This window comes from Bos indicus, chromosome 9, assembly GCF_029378745.1.
Source record: "Bos indicus isolate NIAB-ARS_2022 breed Sahiwal x Tharparkar chromosome 9, NIAB-ARS_B.indTharparkar_mat_pri_1.0, whole genome shotgun sequence".
Taxonomy (NCBI): Eukaryota; Metazoa; Chordata; class Mammalia; order Artiodactyla; family Bovidae; genus Bos; species Bos indicus.
The window spans coordinates 19089537-19112532 of record NC_091768.1 but is presented as its reverse complement, the minus strand read 5'-3'; the positions used below and the strand labels follow the sequence as shown (position 1 = coordinate 19112532).

At 41.4% G+C, this 22996-nt stretch overlaps 1 protein-coding gene across 5 annotated transcripts in view; it reads left to right on the top strand.

Annotated features, from left to right (window-relative positions):
* HMGN3 (high mobility group nucleosomal binding domain 3) overlaps positions 1 to 22996 on the top strand; it is a 36168-nt gene that overhangs the window by 7267 nt on the left and 5905 nt on the right. For 4 of the 5 annotated variants that reach the window (XM_019967067.2, XM_019967070.2, XM_019967065.2 and 1 more), the window contains exons 2-3: positions 16331 to 16381; positions 22226 to 22255. In XM_019967067.2, coding sequence (XP_019822626.1) covers positions 16331 to 16381; positions 22226 to 22255 — 81 coding nt within the window. The remainder of the gene's footprint in view (positions 1 to 16330; positions 16382 to 22225; positions 22256 to 22996) is intronic. The other variant, XM_019967068.2, reaches the window with a different exon arrangement.

Here is a 22996-nt window from a genome sequence, read left to right as displayed (position 1 = left end):
TGCGAGACAGGTATTTTTTTTTTAATGAATGTGTAGTTGATTTATAGTGTTGTGTTAATTTCTGCTGTATAGCAAAGTGATTCAGTTTTATGTGCATATATCTATCTTTACACATAGAAATATATACATATTTTTTTCCATTGTGGTTTATCATAGGATACTGAATGATAATTTTTAATTGTTAAGAGAATTGCAGTGAAATAATAGCCTTGTAGTAATCCAGCTTTCATTTTACAGGAGGACCAGTGGCACATAGATCGCACCTGTATGTCCAATTAACTGCAATTATAGGAGTCAGTGTTCAACAACCAGATAACAAATGTGGTGTTTTTAAGAGAACACAGGCTTTCATCTGGTGCATTTTTACATGGTTGATTTTTCTCACAGAAAAAATTATGCTTAAAAATATCGCCATATAACATTAAAATTCCCTTGGCAAATCAGTTATCAGGTGATCCACTTCTCCTACATTTTTTCCCCTAGACCACTGCCTTTGTTTACACCAAGTTTAAATATATTCCACTTTCCTGCAGGTTACAGTTTGGAAATGGCGACTGACATAAACACCATTTAAGCTGTCTGCTTTCAGAGTACCTAGTGTGTTGAAATACGATATTAGTCTTCTGAGTAATTTCAAAATCAGTGTTGAAGATAACAAACCAAATCAAAATGTTGAATTTTTCCCCCCACTGGCTGCTCATTTATTGTGCATTTCACTGCCTTCTTAGAAGAGTTCAATTGAATCATGTATTGGTCCTTGGTCAAGGTGTTTATTGAGTCCAGTATTTTTATATCTTGTGGGCATATCCAGAAAACAGGGCCATTTAGATCTGCCCAAAGCAAATGCTTATTCAGTCACAGAAAGTAAATGATATGCATAATCAGAAGTAGGGAAGAAGAGAAAAAAGGTTTTAAATCTCAAAATTGGTTCCAAAATTTAATATTTCAAGAGAAACTTACCAGTAACAACATATGCATATATTTATTACCATTAAAAGTTAAATAGCTGCCATTTATTGAATGCCTGGCTGAGCTTTGTGCTTTATAGTCATTAGGCACCTTCTTTTAAATAGAAATATGTGAAGTTGTTAGAAATAAACCTGGGTGGGAAGCATTATGGAGTAATTTCATATTATTTCATTTTATTCTCCCTGCAGTTCTGCAAGGCTGGCCTCGTCTCACAGAGTATGATATTGACAGCCACAATAAATAACATTTAGGTAGCTTTCTATGACTCAGGCACTGTTCCCAGCACTTTGCATTAATAACCTGAATCATCTAAGCACCCGGTCAGGTGTGTTCTCCGCAATGACATCTTCAGAGGTAGGGGGTGGCCGAGACGGGTCTGCTTCCAGACCATGGAGCCTGCAGCTGGTCTCAGCCCCAGACACAGTGAGAAAACAGGGACTTAGTCAGATGAAGGCATTTCCCCTGGTCACACAGCTGGGAAGTGACAGAACTAGGAATTCCACCCCAGCCCTCAAGCATTTTGGCCTAACTGTGACGCCACAGTACTTCCCATACACGTTCATTTCTAGTAATCTCAGGGGGTGGTCGTTGTTCAGTTTCTAAGTCGTGTCCGACTCTTTGCGACTCCATGGACTGCAGCATGACAGGTTTCCCTGCCCTTCACTAGCTCCCAGAGTTTGCTTAAATTCATGTCCATTGAGTCAGTGATAGGTATTTAAATAAAGGCGCCCACTGAATGAAACAAGAAGGACTCAAGCTATGTAAATATGTGTGTCCATCTGTTTAAAATGTTGTCTTTATTAAGATACAGGCTGATGCCATTGCTCCTAGGCACCAGTCAGAGGAAGTTACTCCACAAGTCATTATTATCTGTGATTGCAGCCTAAGGCTGCCCTCAGGGTCCAGACCTCTGGCTTCTGAAAGGTGCCCATTATCATGAAGCCTTCTGGGTATTTCAGAAACTAATGGACTGCAGGCTCCTATGCAAGGTATTTATGTGAAGTTTCCATCCCTAAGCTTTGGCATCTTCGAGTATTGAAAGTCTAAAACTTCATATTTTCTCTAATTCCACCATCAACTGGTGGATTTACTATTTCCAAGATATATTGTCTTTGTTGTTATATTTCAGATAACAGGGATATTCACCTGTCACCAGAAACATGTAAATACACTTGCATCAGTTTCAGTTCAGTCCCTCAGTCGTGTCCGACTCTTTGTGACCCCATGGACTGCAGCACGCCAGGCTTCGCTGTCCATCACCAACTCCCAGAGCTTGCTCAAACCCATGTCCATCGAGTCAGTGATGCCATCCAACCATCTCATCCTCTCTCGTCCCCTTCTCCTCCCGCCTTCAATCTTTCCTGGCTTCAGGGTCTTTTGCAAAGTATAGTTTACAACTATACTACAGTTAAAAAAAAAATACTGGCCTCACGATATGGAACATCCATTGACTGTTTAAGAACTTTGCATTCACCATCTCATTTAATGTCTCCAGTAACCCAACATGGTAGAATATATTTTTAGCCCAGTTTTGCAGATGAGGAATCTGAGTCTCAGAGACCTGAGAGCCCCATGAACACTTGCATATTACACAGTACTATTGACACGTTGTAATACATGTATGAAGCCCCCATTGCTTAGGCACTGGATTTAAAAAACAAGCAGGTGCTTTTGTGTTTGGTATTCGTCAAATAAAGAATGAAAGCCTCATAGCTTGGAAAAGCTGTTGGACCTAGAACAGAACGGATTTTTATTTCAGAGTTCTGGATTACCAGCTGATAAATGTGTAATTACAAAAGTTATTTTTAAAAGGTATGAAGTGACATTATTTTAAAATTGTATCTTTATTATTTTGATCCCATCCAAAGATAAATACAAAGTTTACCCCAAAAGGTGGTTTTTTTTTTTTTTTCTTTTCTATCTTTCTCTTTTTGGGTATAAACTGGCTTTTTACAATACTGGACACAATTAGTTAAATTCACTTTGTGGGAAGTTGCTGTGAGTCCTAGACCCAGTGTATGTGGGAGGTTAATACACCAAAGACTTAAATGTGAAGCTTGAAAGACTTCTGACCTTCCATATATATGGCGTAGAATACATTTCTGAACTGTATCTTTTATGTCTACTTTTCATTGCTTTCCTTTATCTCTTCTTTTATTTACAGTTTTTAATTTTACTGTTCCCCCTCTTAATGGTCACACGTCTCCCCGACTCTTTAATGGGGCCAAGTCGCTTGACCTCTTTGAGCCTCTTTTCTTCATCTGTAAAATGGGAATATTGAGACAGTCCCTGTGTATCTCAGTGCTGTTGAGATGATCAAATACAGCAACAAGTTGAATGTACATAGAAAAACATTAAGTGCTACGAAAATGATAGAAATGATTTGGTGTTTTGTCTTTACTTTTAATAGTAAGATAAAAGTACTTGTAGCCATGTATATGAACATTTAAAAACCTAGAATAGTAAATTTATATGCCTCTTAACATGTAATATTTTCATTTTTTCAGTATTATCTTGTTTTATTTTATGATAGGTTTAGTCTTTTTAAAATTTTTATTTATTTATTTGCAGTATAGGTTATGTTTCAGTATAGTTGATTCACAATATTGTGTTAGTTACAGGTATCCAGCAAGGTGATTCAGTTATACATGTACATATATCTATTCTTTTTCAGATTCTTTTCTTATATAGCTTATTACAAAATATTGAATAAAGTTCCTTGTGCTAGACCGTAGGTCCTTGTTGATTATCTGTTTTATTAATGTATATAGTAGTGTGTATATGTTAATCCCAAACTCCTAATTCATCCCACCCTCACCTTTCCCCTTTGTTTACTGTAAATTTGTTTCTGAGTCTGTTTCTGTTTTGTAAATAAGTTCATTTGTATCATTTTTACAGATTCCACGTATAAATGATGTCATACGATATTTTTCTCTGTCTGATATTTCACTTCGGGTAATAATCTCTATCGATGTTTCTGCAAGTGTCATTGTCCATTCTTTTTATGGTTGAGAAATATTCCATTGTATATTTCTGTACCACATCTTCTTTTTTTTAAGTCTTTATTTATTTGGCTCTGCGGGTCTTAGTTGTGACATGCAGGATTTCCAGTTAGGGCCTGTGAACTCTTGGTTGCAGTGCGTGGGATCTAGTTCCCAGACCAGTAATCAAATCTGGGCCCCCTGCACTGGGAGAGAGGAATCTTAGCCACTGGACCACTAGGGAAGTCCCCACATATTTATCCATTCAAATGGACATTTAGTTCCTTAAAAAACTAAAAGCAGAGCTACCATATGATCCGGCAGTCCCACTCTTGGTCATATGTCCAGAGAAAACCGTAATTTGGGAAGATACATACACCCGATTGTTCACTGCAAATAGCCAGAACTTGGAAGCAATTAACATGTCATATTTCTAATGGGAAATTGTTTCTTGTTATTCTAAAAGTTAAGTCGCTCAGTCATGTCTGACTCTTTGCTACCCCATGGACTGTCGCCTACCAGGCTCCTTCGTCCATGGGATTTTCCAGGCAAGAGTACTGGAGTGGGTTGCCATTGCCTTCTCCATGTTATTCTGAGGCCCACAAATGAGGCGGAGAAGGCAATGGCGCCCCACTCCAGTATTCTTGCCTGGCAAATCCCATGGACAGAGGGGCCTGGTAGGCTGCAGCCCGTGGGGTCGCTAAGAGTCGGACACGACTGAGCGACTTCACTTTCACTTTTCACTTTCATGCACTGGAGAAGGAACTGGCAACCCACTCCAGCGTTCTTGCCTGGAGAATCCCAGGGATGGGGGAGCCTGTTGGGCTGCCGTCTATGGGGTCTCACAGAGTCAGATATGACTGAAGCGACTTAGCAGCAGCAGCAGCACAAATGAGGCAGAGGAGGAAACACTCCATTACATATTATGTGCTGCTTGCTCAGGTCTACGGGTTAAGATACTTGCCAGACTGGAACCCTTCTGCTGCCCTAAAGTCCCAGATATGCACCCAGTTTTGAATCTAGCAAAGCCAGAAGAAAGCACTTAGAGCCTGTAGTGGATGAGAGGATGAACTCTGAGCCTGTCCCCCTGGTCAGAATCCCAGCTCTTACACTTACCAGCGAGATTACCAGCTGTGTTGTCTCGGGCAAGTTACCTAAACCTCTCTGGCTTCAGTTCCTGATTCATACAGTGGATATGATGCTCTTTACCCACCTCACAGGATTGTGGTGAAGGAGATTTTAACTCATTTAGATCACTGCCTCGCACGTGAGTGCAGTATAGTCCACGTGTGTTGAGATGATGATGGTTGCTCTGGGTCTCTCCTCGTATCCCTTCCAAGGCTTCAGTACCTGACCTGTGATATACACTCCATAGTGTGATTAGTATATATTTGAGTATCTTACTAAGTCAGGAGAGTGAAATCTTTGGATCCAGCCTCTTAGTCTTCCTCATGAAGAAACTCAGGCCCAGGGACATAAGATACAAGCCAGGTTGGGGTCAGGCTTCCAGCCTCAGCCAGGAGCTTCCTGCACCATCCCATTCACCCAACATGGGAAGAGGTGACTCTCCTGAAAAAGGCAGCTCAGACCAAAGAGCTGCGTAAAATTTTTAAGTTATTTTGTATTAATGATATATTTCCATTTTTAAATTATGTACATTCATACAAAGAAAATTTTGCTGAGCGTACTTAAACACTTTGCCTTCCGCTATCTTTTGAAATGGAATCCATGAGATACTTTCCTTAAAAGTATCCCTCAGAAAAGAGAGAATTGCTGTTTATTTCAGTTCATCGAGAGTCTTTTTAAAGCAGAGTGCTTACTCCATTACTTTTATCGTGAACAACAAGATTTTATTTTGGGAAGACATACTAGCCTCGTGGCCTTAACAAGCTATTTGGGTTTATAGAAGTTGATGAAATTAATAGACATAAGCCAAGGAGGAAGTAAGAAAGAAATTTGACATTGGTTTCATTATTAACGAAGGTCATTTGCATGTGACCTCTCATCCCCAGATACTGGATTTTTTAAGGGTTATTTTAACAAGCAAGGCAGTATTGGACTTCCCTGGTGGCTGGACTTCCCTGGTGGCTCAGGCAGTAAGCGTCTACCTACAGTGCAGGAGACCCAGGTTCAATCCGTGGGTTGGGAAGATCTGGAGAAGGAAATGGCCGTATTGGAAGATCTCAAACATACACTTAGAGAATGAATGAAAAACTGCCATGCTGATGTTAAACAGTGGTCCTTATGGCTTTGAATAAAATTTTCAGAGTCTGTTTTGTATGTCAAATACGTGCATGTTTGAGTTTAAGGGAAATATGTGTTATTTGGAAAACTTCATGAGAATTTCACGGACAGTGCCCTTATTTGTGGACGGAAATTAATGCTGCCTTAAATAATTTAATTATGTGTCAATTTTAGCAGAAGAGTGAAAATTTAGTTATAGACACATTTCAGTCTTTCTCTGGGTGGGTTATTTGGATTTTTGTCCTTAAATGTCCTCTTTGCTAACCAGCTCACTATTGGAGTGCTTTATTTTCTCCAGCTTTAGATTTGTAACAGAAAATGTAAATTAGTTTTAAAAGAAAATGTTTAAAAATTAATTTTAAAAGAGAAATGGTACTAATTTAAACATACTGACCAGCGAGTTGAATAAGAGTCTGCTCAAAGTAATACATTCCCTAGATGAAAAGAAGTGATTGTTTATTTGCAGTTATATCTGCTCCCAACTTTCCTGCATCAGCATAGATAATCCAGCAGTTGAATCTGGATTTGTTCTATGGCAGCTGGCTAATGGTTACTTGAATTGTGTACACACGATACGATCTCAGTGAATTCACTTAAGTTAGAAAACAACCCTTGTCACTTAATGTCTTGGAAGGAAAACTCCGAGAGCCTGCACTTACCGGTGAAGACTATTTGGAACTTTAACACAAGGTCCAGCACTCGTTGCTAAGAATCCCGAGCTCTTGTCTGTCTTCCGCAGTGGAAAAAGATGGCACCAGGAGGTACTATACTTCCCAGCTTCCTGCCACACCCTCAGTATTTTTCTCAGAAGTGACAAATTTGGAGGCTAGGACCATCCAGCGCTGTTTCCAAGCAGCTGTTGAGGGGCATACTGATTCTCTCATCTTTGCAGATACCTTCCTGAGTTTGGAGAGAGAAAGCTGGGCTGATGGTCCCCGTTAGAGCCCCTGAGTAAAGTAGTAACTGCTGTTTATTCAACGAGAATCTCAATACCTGGGCATTTGTTCTGTTGATTCCTATGGATGGTCTGCAGAATGAAAATTCCAAATTTCATTTCCTTCGCTTCCCAAGAAGGACTCCTCGTCCTGTTGCAGTCTTAAGGAAGTATGATTTTGTCCCCTTCGGTACATTTTCGTGTCCTCAGATGCAGGACTCTGGCATCTTTGTAAGATGGGAGAGTGGAGACAGTGAAGTTGGTCAGCTGCTGAAGGAACTCTGGCTTCCTTCACCAGCTCTCCTCCCACGCCCACTCAAGAGGACAGTTCTGAATTCATGTTTCTAATGATCTTGGCTTCCCATCTTGCCCGACTCCAGATTCCTTCGTATCAGCACAAATGAAATGACTATGAATTATGTTTTGGCCAGAAGAGGAAGAGGTGGTGTCTGCCCAGACTTGTAAGAAACACAAGAAACACTAATAGTTGTGGAATTTGTGTTGGCAGATGTGGCACTGCCACCTGGGCTTTACTTCCACCCTTCTTCCCCCTGAATATTGGTAATACTTTGGGAGTTTTAAATACAAAGAAATTCAGGAAATAATATAACATGCCTATTTACCCATCATTCAGAATTCACACATTTGACCATTTTTTATCCTCTTTGCTTCAGATCTTTCTAAGAATAAAATGTTATAAAGTTTAAGTTCAAAACACCCCCTTGGTTCCCTTCCCTTGTGAACCTTACTGAAGATAACCTTGATCATGAATTGATTGTATATCTTTGCAGGTCATGATTTTAGATGTTCATGATGTGTATGTTATATATAAATCCATAATATTGATTTGTGCATGTTTTGAAATTTACAAGTAATCACATATTGCATGCTCTTTCTTTTGTTATTTGACATTATAATGAATGAGTGTAATTTGTTTAGGTATATTATGATAACTAATATATGTGGACTTTTTCTAATGACTTATTTTGTGGTTTCTATTTATCATGTGTTTTCCTCTTTTCTTTCCTGTCTTTGATGTGTAAAATTTGCTTTATTTCACCCCTCCTGATTTTTTAAGTGTATAGATTCTTTTTTATTTTCTTAAAAAACATAATGCCTGTCTTTAAATTTTTATTTTAGTATGATCTTAAATGATTCTGTGTCTGTATAATCCTCCAGAACAAAACCAGGACCCTCCCATGCTGGAGATGGGGATGCTGTGTTCCCCCTCCTCTCATCTTTTATGGTTGTTATTGTCTAGACCTGTGCCACCCAGGATGGCAGCCACTAACTACACGAGGCTGTTAGCCACTGAGAAAGAATGAGCCAAGTTTAAAAATTTTAATTTCATCAATTTAAATTTAAAAGCTGATATTCGATTCAGTTATTAGAAGGTTTTAAACATGTTTGCAACAACCTGGATATGTGAAAATACAATAAAGTTTATGATCTCTAAATATGGGTCAGGTATTCCTTATTGACTATGCCAAAGCCTTTGACTGTGTGGATCACAATAAACTGTGGAAAATTCTGAAAGAGATGGGAATACCAGACCACCTGCCTCTTGAGAAACCGATATGCAGGTCAGGAAGCAACAGTTAGAACTGGACATGGAACAACAGACTGGTTCCAAATAGGAAAAGGAGTATGTCAAGGCTGTATATTGTCACCCTGCTTATTTAACTTCTATGCAGAGTACATCATGAGAAATGCTGGGCTGGAAGAGGCACAAGCTGGAATCAAGATTGCTGGGAGAAATATCAATAACCTCAGATATGCAGATGACACCACCCTTATGGCAGAAAGTGAAGAGGAACTAAAGAGCCTCTTGATGAAAGTGAAAGAGGAGAGTGAAAAAGTAGGCTTAAAGCTCAACATTCAGAAAACGAAGATCATGGCATCTGGTCCCATCACTTGATGGGAAATAGATGGGGAAACAGTGGAAACAGTGTCAGACTTTATTTTTTGGGGCTCCAAAATCACTGCACATGGTGACTGCAGCCATGAAATTAAAAGACGCTTATTTACTCCTTGGAAGAGAAGTTATGACCAACCTAGATAGCATATTGAAAAGCAGAGACATTACTTTGCCAACAAAGGTCCGTCTAGTCAAGGCTATGGTTTTTCCTGTGGTCATGTATGGATGTGAGAGTTGCACTGTGAAGAAAGCTGAGCACCAAAGAGTTGATGCTTTTGAAGTGTGGTGTTGGAGAAGACTCTTGAGAGTCCCTGGGACTGCAAGGAGATCCAACCATTCCATCCTGAAGATCAGCCCTGGGTGTTCTTTGGAGAGAATGATGCTAAAGCTGAAGCTCCAGTACTTTGGCCACCTCGTGCGAAGAGTTGACTCATTGGAAAAGACTCTGATGCTGGGAGGGATTGGGGGCAGGAGGAGAAGGGGACGACAGAGGATGAGATGACTAGATGGTATCACCGACTCGATGGACGTGGGTTTGAGTGAACTCCGGGAGTTGGTGATGGATAGGGAGGCCTGGCGTGCTGCAATTCATGGGGTCGCAAAGAGTTGGACATGACTGAGCGACTGAACTGAATGAACTGATTCCTAGTGAAAACTTGGCATTTGAGTGGAAGTGTGCTGTAAATGTAAAATACATGCCAGGATTTGAAGATTTAGTGTGAAGAACGTTTGTCACATACCTGATTAATAATTTGAATCTTGATAGCATGTTGAAATGATAACGTTTTAGGTATCTTCAGCTAAATGAAATATATTATCAAAATTAGTTTCACCTTTGTCTTTTTACTTTCTTCATGTGGCTATTCAAAAATCTAAAATTACATTTTATAATTTTATAGGGCAACACTAGTTTATGACTTCTATTGAAATATTTTAAACACACATGAAATAGATATTAGTATCTACAATTAATAGATTTGCCAATATATTTTATACTTTTTTCTTACACGTTTTTCTTTCGTCTCAATTCTCTTTTCTTATTGCTGAATTTGATTCTTTAGTTTTAGATCCTTGTTGAAAAAAAGACTCTGTTGGCAGTAAACTCTTAGTATTTATGACATATCTTCATTTTACCTTTCCTCTTGAATGATAGCTGGGTGTAAAATTTTAGGCTGACACTTTTCCTCAACTCCTGAACATTTCTCTGGAGTTTGCTGTTTACAGATTCTGGTGAGAAGTTAATTCTTTGAAAATAATCCATCTCTTAATTCTGGAAACTTTTAATGACTTTCTTCATTTTCTTTGACTTTCTGTAGTTTTATTATGTCTCATTGTATATGTTTGCTTTGTTTTGTTTCCAGTTTGTTCCTTGGTGTGAGTTTTTCATCTGGAGACTCATGACTTCAGTTTGGGAAAATTCTCACCCATTATGCCTTTGCCTTCCTACCAGCGTCTCTGGTCTCTGCTTCTGCAAGTCTGTTAAACGTATGTGGATCCTTGGAGTTAACCACTATGTCTCCTAACCCGTCTTTCATACTGTTTATCTCCTTATTGCTGTTTGTTGCATTCTGGGCTAGTTCCTCAGCACTCCATGACAATTCATTATTTCTTCTGCTGTACCTGGTCTAGACTTTACGTTTTGAGTTCTTTTTAATTTCAAGGAGCCTGCTTTCATTTTCAGAACTTGGCAGTTTTAAAAAGTTCAACTACCTGTTGATTTTTGCCGTACACAGTTTGTGCTCTCGGGTGAGTCTCCTTTTCCATTGGGTTACCAGGTGTTCAGTGATCCAGCTGCCTGCTGACTTGCGCCATCTGCCACCCAGTGAGTCCCCCAGAATCCCCGATGTGCCTTCCATCAGACCACCACGTGTGTCCCCTCCCCCTTGCTGGTTCTTAGTTCAGCACCCATCCACTTGGGTGCTGAAGGAGCCTCAGATATGTGAAGAGCTTTTTTGTTAGACCGTGGTTCTTTGCCTTCTTGGCCATTCTGCGTTCGAACTAGATTAGCGTGAGTCTGCCCTGTCTAGAGAAGGCAATGGCAACCCACTCCAGTACTCCTGCCTGGAAAATCCCATGGGCGGAGGAACCTGGTAGGCTGCAGTCCATGGGGTCTCGAAGAGTCGGACACAACTGAGCGACTTCACTTTCACTTTTCACTTTCATGCATTGGAGAAGGCAATGGCAACCCACTCCAGTGTTCTTGCCTGGAGAATCCCAGGGATGGGGGAGCTTGGTGGGCTGCCATCTGTGGGGTCACACAGAGTCGGACACAACTGAAGCGACTTAGCAGCAGCAGCAGCAACCCTGTCTAGGGGAGTGGGCAAGAACCTGTCTGCCTTGGAACCCCCTGCATCCTCTCTCACTCACTTCATTCTTCCCTTCTGCTCACAAGGTGGTTGAAGTATATCTGAGATCATCTATGTACACCCCCAAGCCTTATTTCTCCCTTTTCTTCGTTTTTATTCCTCAAAATCTCGGATGAAAGCTTCAGGCTTCTCTTTTGATTCCTTTATACCATGACCTCCTGCTCTCTCCAGCCTCGTGGCTAAGTGTTAGCAGTGTGTGATAAGACAGTCTGAAGGTGGTAGGTCTTTCTGAAATTGTATACCTGTTATTCTGTGTAACAGAAGCAGATGACAAGGTTGCAGGGAATCTGGATGTAAGGAATTGCGTTAAACCTCAAGGCTCTATTGAATTTAATATATCATATTTGATAATTTACAGACTCATTAAGACAAATAAGCCTTAGTAGATACGGCTCAGTCACAAATATGGAAGTCTAGAATTTCAGGATTAAAAGGTGATTCTTTATTTTACTTCTATACTCAAATAAAAATTGTTACTACAAAGCCTTTGACTGTGTGGATCACAATAAACTGTGGAAAATTCTGAAAGAGATGGGAATACCAGACCGCCTGACCTGCCTCTTGAGAAACCTATATGCAGGTTAGGAAGCAACAGTTAGAACTGGACATGGAACAACAGACTGATTCCAAATAGGAAAAGGAGTACGTCAAGGCTGTATATTGTCACCTTGCTTATTTAACTTCTATGCAGAGTACATCATGAGAAACACTGGGCTGGAAGAAACACAAGCTGGAATCAAGATTGCTGGGAGAAATATCAATAACCTCAGATATGCAGATGACACCACCCTTATGGCAGAAAGTGAAAAGGAACTAAAAAGCCTCTTGATGAAAGTGAAAGTGGAGAGTGAAAAAGTAGGCTTAAAGCTCAACATTTAGAAAACTAAGATCATGGCATCTGGTCCCATCACTTGATGGGAAATAGATGGGGAAACAGTGGAAACAGTGTCAGACTTTATTTTTTGGGGCTCCAAAATCACTGCACATGGTGACTGCAGCCATGAAATTAAAAAACGCTTACTCCTTGGAAGAGAAGTTATGACCAACCTAGATAGCATATTGAAAACCAGAGACATTACTTTGCCAACAAAGGTCCGTCTAGTCGAGGCTGTGGTTTTTCCAGTGGTCATGTATGGATGTGAGACTTGGACTGTGAAGAAGGCTGAGCACCGAAGAATTGATGCTTTTGAACTGTGGTGTTGGAGAAGACTCTTGAGAGTCCCTTGGACTGCAAGGAGATCCAACCAGTCCATTCTAAAGGAGATCAGCCCTGGGTGTTCTTTGTAAGGACTGATGCTAAAGCTGAAACTCCAGTACTTTGGCCACCTCATGAGAAGAGTTGACTCACTGGAAAAGACTCTGATGCTGGGAGGGATTAGGGGCAGGAGGAGAAGGGGATGACAGAGGATGAGATGGCTGGATGGCATCGCCGACTCGATGGACGTGAGTTTGAGTGAACTCTGGGAGATGGTGATGAACAGGGAGGCCTGGCGTGCTGCGATTCATGGGGTCACAGAGTTGGACACGACTGAGCGACTGAACTGACTGACTGAAGGTCTTATATGTTTTGTTGTATAACATCTGTATAGCCATTCAGTCTATGAAATGCTCTCCCCAGTATCTCGCTTGATTGTAAACGTGACCCTTTGAGTTAGGTGTCACTATCATTGATCAGAGAAAGAGACGGAGTCGCATGATCAGGTCACTGTCCCAGATCACACGGCTCTGAGCTAGGGAGCCAAGAGTGAAGTGGTGTCTGGACCTGCATGTGTGCCGCAGAACCCCACTGATCCCAGGGTGAAGATCATTTGGGTTGTTCCTGCCTACCAGTTTGCTATGTGCTTGTTATAGAGTGATCTCGTAGAGTAGTTGCCAGACAAACCAGCTTTTCTACATTTGTCTCTCTTCCCGTTTCCAGTCTTAGGCTCATTCATTCATCTGGAAGAAATAACATATTCAGTTATACCTGCCTTCTTTTGGGGGGTGCGGGGGTTGTTTCCAAGTTTCTCTTTTTCAATAATTTGCATCCAATACGAACAATATTAGGTCAGTTTAGAGAGTGATCAGTCATATTGCTGTCACAAATCCACTGGCGGGAAGCATATTGAACATAATGTCGTTAATATCAGTCTAAGGAAAAAAATTTGTGGATGATACCAGTTTAAGAAAAAAAAAAATTTTAATGTCATTTAATGTCAGTGGAAGCTGTGTGGAGACTTCCCTGGAAGTCCAGTGGTTAAGACTCAGCGCTTACAATGCAGGGAGGGTAGATTCAATCCCTGGTCAAGAAACTTAACATCCCACATGGCCAAAAAACAAATAAGTAGTAGCTGTGTGCTGCTTCTTTAAAAGCCTGTCAGTTCCAGGTAGAGGGTAGCCCAGATCAGATCTGGGCCGATAAGTAAGTGTGGCCTGATAAGTAAGAATGAGAGCCCAGCACTTCAGACAACACAGCGTCTGGTTTGTGGCCAGAAGGGTCACACTGGTAACTGGGGAAATGGACAAAGCCAAATGGCTCACCTTTTAGATTATCCGAGATTTTTCTGTCTCTAACTCAGCCACCTGATACAGCACAAGATCTATGAGCCAGACATTCCTGTGCCAGAGAGTGGGGAGAGAAAAGAGAAGCTCTGTTTTCCTTGATGATAGAGAGGATTCCATGGATGAGGGGAAAAATAGTTGCTTGATGGGGAAACAGGAGAGAACTCCAAGGATCTGGGAGGTTCTGAAGAGAGAGAAATCCATAGACTGGGTAACAGGCAGTCCCAGGGAAGAAGAAGCTTACTGTGTTGTTTGCATAGAAGAAAAGCTTTTGTCTTTCTCAAAGACTTTATCTATTTCTGACCTGACTTTTACATATTATTTTATCATCTAAGCATTTATTTATTAATATTTTTTGGCCGCACTGTGCAGCTCACATGATCTTAGTTCCCCTACCCGAGATTGAACGCAGCCCCTCAGCAGTGAAAGTGTGGAGTCCTAACCACTGGTCTGCCAGGGATTTTCCTGTAACCTAAGTGTTTAAATTTAATCTTACTTTATGTGGACTTTCCATATGTTCACATAGCTTAACTATTTTTAATCCCATAACATTAATAATTACATTGTTTATCTAAACATTTGTCTGTTATTTACTGATCCTGTGAGTCGTTTCCAGTTACTTCATATTAGAAAGAGTACAAACAAAATGGTATTTTTACAAAGCTTCTTGTTGCTTTCTCTGAGTCTTGGTTCCAGTTTCCAAAATCAGAATTACTCTGTCATTACATGATTAGTCCTCTGTGTCTTTTTTATATTGCCAGATTGTTCTTTGAAAATATATTGATTTACAGTGTCACTAACACCAGCAAACAGTGGGTTTGAGGAGCATTTAAATGTTTTTCTCATTTTATCAGACTAGGCATTACCACATAGCTGTTTTCTTTTCTAAGCCATGCTGCTACTGCTGCTAAGTCGCTTCAGTCGTGTCCGACTCTGTGCGACCCCATAGACGGCAGCCCAGCAGGCTTCCCCGTCCCTGGGATTCTCCAGGCAAGAACACTGGAGTGGGTTGCCATTTCCTTCTCCAGTGCATGAAAGTGAAAAGTGAAAGGGAAGTCACTCAGTCATGTCCGACTCTTAGCCACCCCATGGACTGCAGCCCAGCAGGCTCCTCTGACTGGAGTGGGGTGCCATTGCCTTCTCCGTTCCTAAGCCATGCATTGTATCAAATGTCAGTTTGCTATTTGTATTTTTTTTGTCCTGGGAACTCTATTCCTGTGTGTGTGTTAGTTGCTCAGTTGTGTCTGACTCTTTGTGACCCTATGGAGTGTAGCCCCACCAGGCTTCTCTGTCCATGGAATTCTCCAGACAAGAGTACTGAAGTGGGTAGCCCTTCCATTCTCCAGGACATCTTCCCGACCCAAGGACCAAATCTGGTTCTCCTACATTACAAGCAGATTCTTTACTGTCTGAGCCACTCCTCTATTCCTGCGTGCTTGTCCGATGAGTCACTTCAGTTGTGTCCAACTCTTTGTGACCCTATGGACCGTAGCCCGATAGGCTCCTCTGTCCATGGGATTCTCCAGGCAAGAATACTGGAGTGGGTAGCCGTTCCCTTCTGCAGGGGTTCTTCCCCACCCAGGGATTGAACCCACCTCTCAAGTCTCCTGCACTGGGAGGCAGGTTCTTTACTACTAGCGCCACTTGGGAAACCCACTCTATTCCTGTGTTGTGTCAAATAGTTTTAATTTTCTGATTATTATTGTTTTCATCTTATTTATTGTATAGCCAATAAAAATATATTGACATAATTGATTTGCCTTATAAATCTAAGTGTATTTATGGAGTCTGGAAAGGAGTCAGGTTTGCGCTATCACAAGAGTGGGCAGATGCTGCCTGGGGGGATGGATCAAACTCTGGAAAGAAATCAGCTAGGGTGGCTGGGTGCTGGGCCATTCCGCTGGGGCTGGGAGTGTGGGAGAGACCCTGGAGTTACTGATGGAAAAATGGGAATTCATGATAAATGTGTCAGGTCTTATCAGGAAATGGGCTAGAATCAAAGCTAGGCGAGTATGGGGTGAAAATAACAGTTTTGCCCTTGGCCTGGGCTTTTCCTGCTCTCATCTTAGGGAACAAAGTGACTATTGGCTCCCTGTTCTTTTCCCCCGGTGGCAAGAGAAATCAATGAAAATTGCTTCAAGTGAATGTACATTGAGAACAGGGGCTCAGATCAGTTCTTGCAACAATTCTGGTTTAATATTAGAGCAGTTATGCAGATAAATGCTCTGTGTGTGTGTGTGTGTGTGTGTGTGTGTGTGTGTGTAAAACGTATCCTTTTACAAATTTTCTTTTCCCTGGAGATTATCATTGGCTTATGTGGTCTTTTAATATGCATTTTCCAACTTAAATACAATTCACCCAAATGTTTTCTTTTTAGTCTCCAGAGAATACAGAGGGGAAGGATGGATCCAAAGTAACTAAACAGGAGGTAAGTGTATCTTTGACATCCCGTATTTAATCATTAACTGGAACTTCTAGTGTTGTTACGACTGTCTGCATCTGAATGACTCCTCTTCTAAACCGGATTGCTGAGACTATGTAAACCAGAGACAGACCTGTGGCTGTGTCACTGCCCTGGGCCTGGGCAGGTTTCAGTCAGGGGCACTCAGGAGGTGTTTTCCACTTACTGTGTTTATGTTTCTGCTTGTGAGTACTGCTGTCTGTTAAAGCAGATACTGAGAATTCCTCCTGGGCAAAGAGTGAGATAATAGGTAAATTCATCAAGGAGAACAAAGTGTGCCTTTCACAGTAAGGAAATGAAAGACTGTTGATTTAATAAATTCTCCACTCCAGTGAGTGAACTATAAATTACCGTTTGGGTTCTGAGTATTTGCCTAAAAGCGGTCGTCTTCTAAAGTCAAAAATTACAAAAGATACGTAAAATGTCAGAATTTTAAAGTTTTTTATTTTTAACCAGGAAAATTCTTAGGGTTTGGGATAATTAGATAATAAGTCAAAGAAGCTCTGTGTGAAAATACAGAAAACTCCAAAAGGCTAGGAACTTGGAAGAGATACTTGCATTTGACCTTCCATGGCAATATCATGAACTTCTAAAAGGAGATGAGCTAGAAAAGTAGCAAATGAGATGGTTACTGTGATGACAGCCATTCCCTTTTGCACAGAGCTTTACAGTGTGTGGAAACACTGCAGCTCTTAACCCTTGAACTTATAAACTAAAAGGGGTCACGAGAGAGACGAAAACAATATCTAGTTACAGATTCTTTGATTGGGTGACTCATATTGTGTTAATAATTCAGAGGTTGTCATGAGAGCAAAACCCCTACACATGATTTGTAAAAGGAAGTTTGTTCGGCCAAATGGAAAATCTTCAACAGAATCTGTAAAGAAATAATTCAAAAGCAGAACAAACAGAACTGCTTATAGCCGAGTCCCCGCCATGCATTTACCCAGTTTTCAGTGTCTAGCAGAGCTTGGGAGGTAAAACTGGCAATCCAAGGTCAAGTCACTAAACAAATGGTAGAAACAAATAAAAAAATGTTATACCAAAGTTTCAGCGCTTGAGTTTTCTGGAAAATGGTGAAATGTAATCTGTAGGACAGTTGACTAAGTGTAATACACCTTAATGTTTTTAGGTTTGGGCACAAATGCATTTGGGTTTCTCCTTGGGGACTGCTATTTAAATTGATCTGTCAGAAAACCTAGAAACCATTACGTACAACAGATCATGGATAGTGAAAACATCTTTTCCCTTCTTTCAACACTAAAAGCAAGCTGGTTAGAATATATGAACAAGATTTTTGCTCATACAGTTGTCTTATGCATATTCTTTTAGCCTCAGAATTTTTATTACTTATATTTTTACATTATTATTTTTAATGTTCTATTTGATTGCATGTATTATCTTACTGCTATCAGAAATCTTTCCTAGAAAAGACTCTTCCTATCATTTAAATCAGGACCAGATTAAAACTTATGATTTGTCTTCAGGACACCAACACAATTGTTTAAAAAGTGAAAAGGTTGGTTAATTAAAAGTGCTTTGGGATAAGAACTATTTGATCATATATTGATTGATTTTCCCCGCTGAATTGATGGGGTTTTCTAGTTATGTCACTGAGTATGCCCAGCCTAGTCTACATTCAATAAATATCAGTTACAAAGGAGGATCCCCTTTTAAAAATCTTCTCCACGGTATTTGAAGGGCATAGTGCAGAGTATAGTATCTGGACAATAAATTACCAAAGTGATAGGCTACCGTCATTACACTGGGCAGATTTTCACCTCCATTGTTTGAGCTGACCCTTAATTTAACCCTGGAATAAGGGGAGAGAGCACTTCGGGATTTCCATAGAGATAGTTGGCCATGCACAGAGCCGACTCATTGGAAAAGACCCTAATACTGGGGGAGATTGAGGGCAGGTGGGGAAGGGGGTGACAGAGGATGAGATGGCTGAATGGCATCACTGACTCAGTGGACATGAGTTTGAGCAGACTCTGGGAGATGGTGAAGAATAGGGAAGCCTGATATGCTGGAGTCCAGGGGGTTGCGAAGAGTCAGACACGACTGACTTAACGACTGAACAACAGCAACAGCATTCCGACCAAAGCAACCACAAGACGTATGGAACACTTGAATGCGCCAGGCTGTGCAGATTGCATAGTGAACAAAGGAGCAAAAGTCTCTCTGCCTTCATGGAGCTTCCGCTGTAGAAGGGAGAAAGAGAGAGAAAATAAAATGATCAGAAATCTGCTACGAAGAAAAAGCAATCAGAGGGAGTAATTTATGTCAGAGAAGCACTGTTTTGGTCAACAGAGGCACGAGTTGTTATCCCCATATAACAAGAGCGGAAAAGGTTCTCAGAGAAATAACATACTTTTCCTTCAGGTGTCATACCTTGTCAGTTGCAGCACCAGGAAAGCCGTCTGAGTCTTCTGACTCAAAATCCCCTGTCCTCATGCCCCTTTTGGGGTCATTGTAAATCTGGTCATGGGACTTCGTGGTGGTCCAGTGGTTAAGACTCTGCACTCCCAGTGCCGGAGGCCCGGGTTCAATCTCTGGTCAGAAAGCTATATAAGATCCCGCATGCCACACGTCATGGCCCACCCCCCCCCCAAAAAAAATAATCTGGTCACCCAGTGCCTTTTCTCTGTCTTCTCCGTCCTCCAGTCAAGACCCTGATACGCATCCTGCTCCACTTCTCAATTCTGCAAAGAAGGGAAATTCGACCTAGCTCTTCATTTGTTTATGAAAGTTAAAAGCAACTTGACTTGTGGGCTTTGCTTGGAAGTGCATGGTGAAGCACAGAAGCATTAAGAAGTCTCATAAAAGTAAATATACTTCTCAGTTCCACTGGAATGGCGTATATGTTTTGAGCAGTATTCAGCTAAGTTCAGTGATTCTGCTTGTCTCTAGCTCTCCCAGGGAATTCTGTCATATTGAGATCAGACTTCTGTGTTGCTTTTGCAGGACATTAAAAACTCCGTATCTTTCGTAGTAGCCCTCACGATAATTTTGTCCAGCCTAGGGAGTTTATCAGGTGATCAGTCAATGCCTACTGAATAATTCCATTTTGTCCAGCACCTGTGTACCGCAGTAACAAACCCTCATGTTTTTTCTATAACTCTTAACGACCCATCATTCTAAAAGCCTTCCTTTTTTCCCCTGAGAACTGCTCTTTTGGCCACTTTTCCTGCGGATTCACAATCAACAAACGGAAAGACTTTTTTTTTTAATTGACGTATAGTTGATTTACCATATTGTGTTTCAGGCACATAACAAAATGATTTGGTGATACACATATATGTATACATCTATATTCTTTTTTAAAATTCTTTCCACTGTATTACAAGATATTGAATATAGTTCCCTGTGCTATATAGTAAAGCCTTGTTTATTGAGAGAAATTCTTATCTTTTTTTTTAAATCTTATCTTTTATTTTACATCTTATCTTTTTTTAAAATAGTAGTTCTGCCCCACAATGTGAGTCTCAAATGAATACTTTGAATTCTAGTGTTTGAAAGAAGGGAGAAGAGCAGCCTGGTCTATTTTATATCCAGTAAATACAGTCCGGTCATTTGTAGGAAGATTTGTGAAATGTGATGAAACTTTCCAGGAAGGTATACACACTTGGTGCAAAGTCAGTACTACTGACTGTGAGCGAAAGTTTGTTTCAGCCTCCCCTCTCTGCAGTGAGAAAGAGCATCTCTTAGGATGGTTTAAGAGAAGAATATTTAAGAGAAGTTGTTGTTTGTTTGTTTTTTTTTTCCCTCCCTGACATAGAAAGAAGAGCTGGTAAATTTTAGGCAGGAAGTCATAAAATCATTTTACTGTAAAATATATGCTTTTTAGATATGGCTCCATTTAGATAGCCTAGAAAGGCAGACTTTGTTTTGCATGCGTTCTGTAGGCTTTTTATTTTGAAACTCTTGTACTGGACCTGAATTATGAAAAGGTAGTGAGTCATTTGGATGGGAACAGCTGGCAGGCCAGTGCTCTGTTGGAATGCCTCTGGAAATCCCAGGGTCGGGGTGGGGGTGTGACATCACTCTGCCTCTTCGTGTGTTCCCCTCTTGCCTGGAGAGGGAGGGAGCAGAGAACCATCGAGTTGGGAAATTTTTCACAGGATCTGGCTTCCCTTCAATGAGCTCTTACTCAGAACAGCTCGTTGGTTGATAGGGAGGCAGTTGTAAATAATGGTTAACCTGTTGGCCCCTTTTCAGGCTCCAAACTGGATCCTAAGTAACTAGTGGCCTTGGCACCGCTCCCTGCGAGTTCACTCTTGCTGTGCGTGTCTGTTGCTCACCCCGTCCAGTCACTTCCATGTTTGCTGAGGGCCCCCGCGAGGCATCAGAGCTACAGAAGCGCTAGAGAAGATGGTTCCGTGCAGAAGGGTTACAGACGAGGGGCGGGAGGGAAGACCCGCATTGTGTGTCGTGCTGTGCACCCCCTGACCCTGTGCATCGACGTGTCTGCACGGTCTTCTGACTCGACACTTCTGCCCACCCACCTGAAGTCCAGCTCTGAGCTGTGCACGCGAACCCAGGGTTAAAGTTATTCCTGGAGGCTCTGGCCCTTCATTTCCTTCTGTAGTTTAAAGAAAGACAGCTTTAGCTTCCTCTGGCTATTTTCAGCAAGAAAATTCTTCGATGTGGAGATGGCAAGAAACACTCCAAGGCCCTTTGGCCTTGACCAGCTCACCCAGACTGACTTGAGAATTCCATGATTCCTTGGAATTGTGAGCCAGGTTCCTGCTGATCATTTGCGCTGACCGTCAAAAAGATTATTTGAGACCTTTAAGTTACTGTCATGAGGCAGAGTCCGCATAAGGCAGCAAATTAGAGAAAAGCTTGAGTTCCTTTTTTTTTTTTATGAGTGTACTTGCATATCTACTATATGTTAGGTGGTACACTGTTCTAGATGGACCGAAGAGAACGGGAGGAGTATTTGCTCCTGGAACACTTATAAAGAAAGGAAGTTGTACTTGTAGAAAGTGAAATCCCTTGAGGCTCTGTCTTTGGTGGGTGAGGAGCAGAGTATCAGTTGTATGTGCGTTTTTTTGAAATATGTAGAACATTTCTGCTCTTAGTAATTTTCTTTACCATCTCCTTTGCTGTGAAGTTGCACCATCCTTGAGGAAAAAGATTTCCTTGAAAAATTCTAATCTCAACAGGTTCTCTAAATTTGTAAACTTCCAAATGAAAAGAGCGTTTTACTCTATTTAAATCTTTCAGTGATGTGCATTTCATAGATCAATCATTGTGTTTATTTTGTTACAGGTAAAAGGAAGCTGTGGTTGTTAACTGCCTAAGATTTGTAGTCCTTCTCTTTTCTAACATAGTAACCAGGGAGGGGACTCCTGCTATTTCGGTTTCTGCACAATTATATAAGTCTCTTTTTGTGTAAATTTTTAAGCTTCGGTTCCGTTCGTGAGGAATGCGAGTCAGACTGGACTGGTTCTGAAATAGCGCCTCAGTGCCCCTGCGGCCCATTTTATCACACAGTAGATGGTGCTTTGGGTTGCAGCCTAAACGCATCTCCCCTGCCTTGCCCACGGCGCCCTCCCCTGTGAGAGGCCGTTTCTTTGAACACTGCACCTGCACCTCTTTACAGACACTTCTGGAATGTTCCAGTGCTCAGGGCACTTGGGGTATGTTTAACTGTGCTCACCGGGGGTTGAGGTGGGGGATTAATGGGACTCATGCGTACTATTCTGTCAACAAAGTAAGACAGTAAGAGTGAACTTTTTAAAAAATCAGCTTGATTGTGCAAAATCACGAAGAATTATGTTTTGTGTTTCTTTTCCTTTGTAGCCCACCAGACGGTCTGCCAGGTTGTCAGCGGTGAGTACTTTGGACCCCACTGTTGTTAGCTCTTACGAACACACATTCCTCCTATCCACGGCAGCAGAATGAAGACTAAGGTGGTGTTTCCCTTGAGCTTTGTTTAATTTCCTTTTTGGAAATTACCTGGGTCAGGATTTCGAGCAGGTTTGACAAGTGTTGCCAAGCAATTCACTTAATCAAATACGCTGGTAAAGAAAGGTGGGCAGCCCAGCGAGCAAGCATACGAAGCCCAGGAAGTTGTTTGATATGGCTGGAGCCGTGTGATGTAGAGTGACGTTATTAGCAAAGCCCTCATCTCCTATTCTGTACCTGATGTACCAAAGGAGACAAGAAGTCTTGATTCTCTCTCCATGAGAAAGAGAAAATCCATACCTTAGTCAGAATGTTCTGGAAGTCCTCTGAATCCATAGGCTGTAGCCTCACTTCAGAAGCAGAGAATCTTTTTTAAAAAAAAAAAGGAACCATTTCCAGTCTGCCACCTGGGGTCTCCCTCTCCGGGCCAAGCCCAAGGAAGGGTCGTGGGTTAAGAGCATTGAAGCTGGGATGGGCAGTGATCAAGCCTTACAAGACTGTGCCCCAGCCTTCCTCACCCTGCCATGCTCCTGGCTGAATCCGGTGCTCCTTCCACCCAGCCTGTTCGTGTGCCCGGCCTCCTCCTGCCAAGACCAGTCAGCCCAGCTCTCTGGAGGGGGACGTGCGCTGCCCACTGAGATGCAGGGGGAAAGGCATTGACCTCTT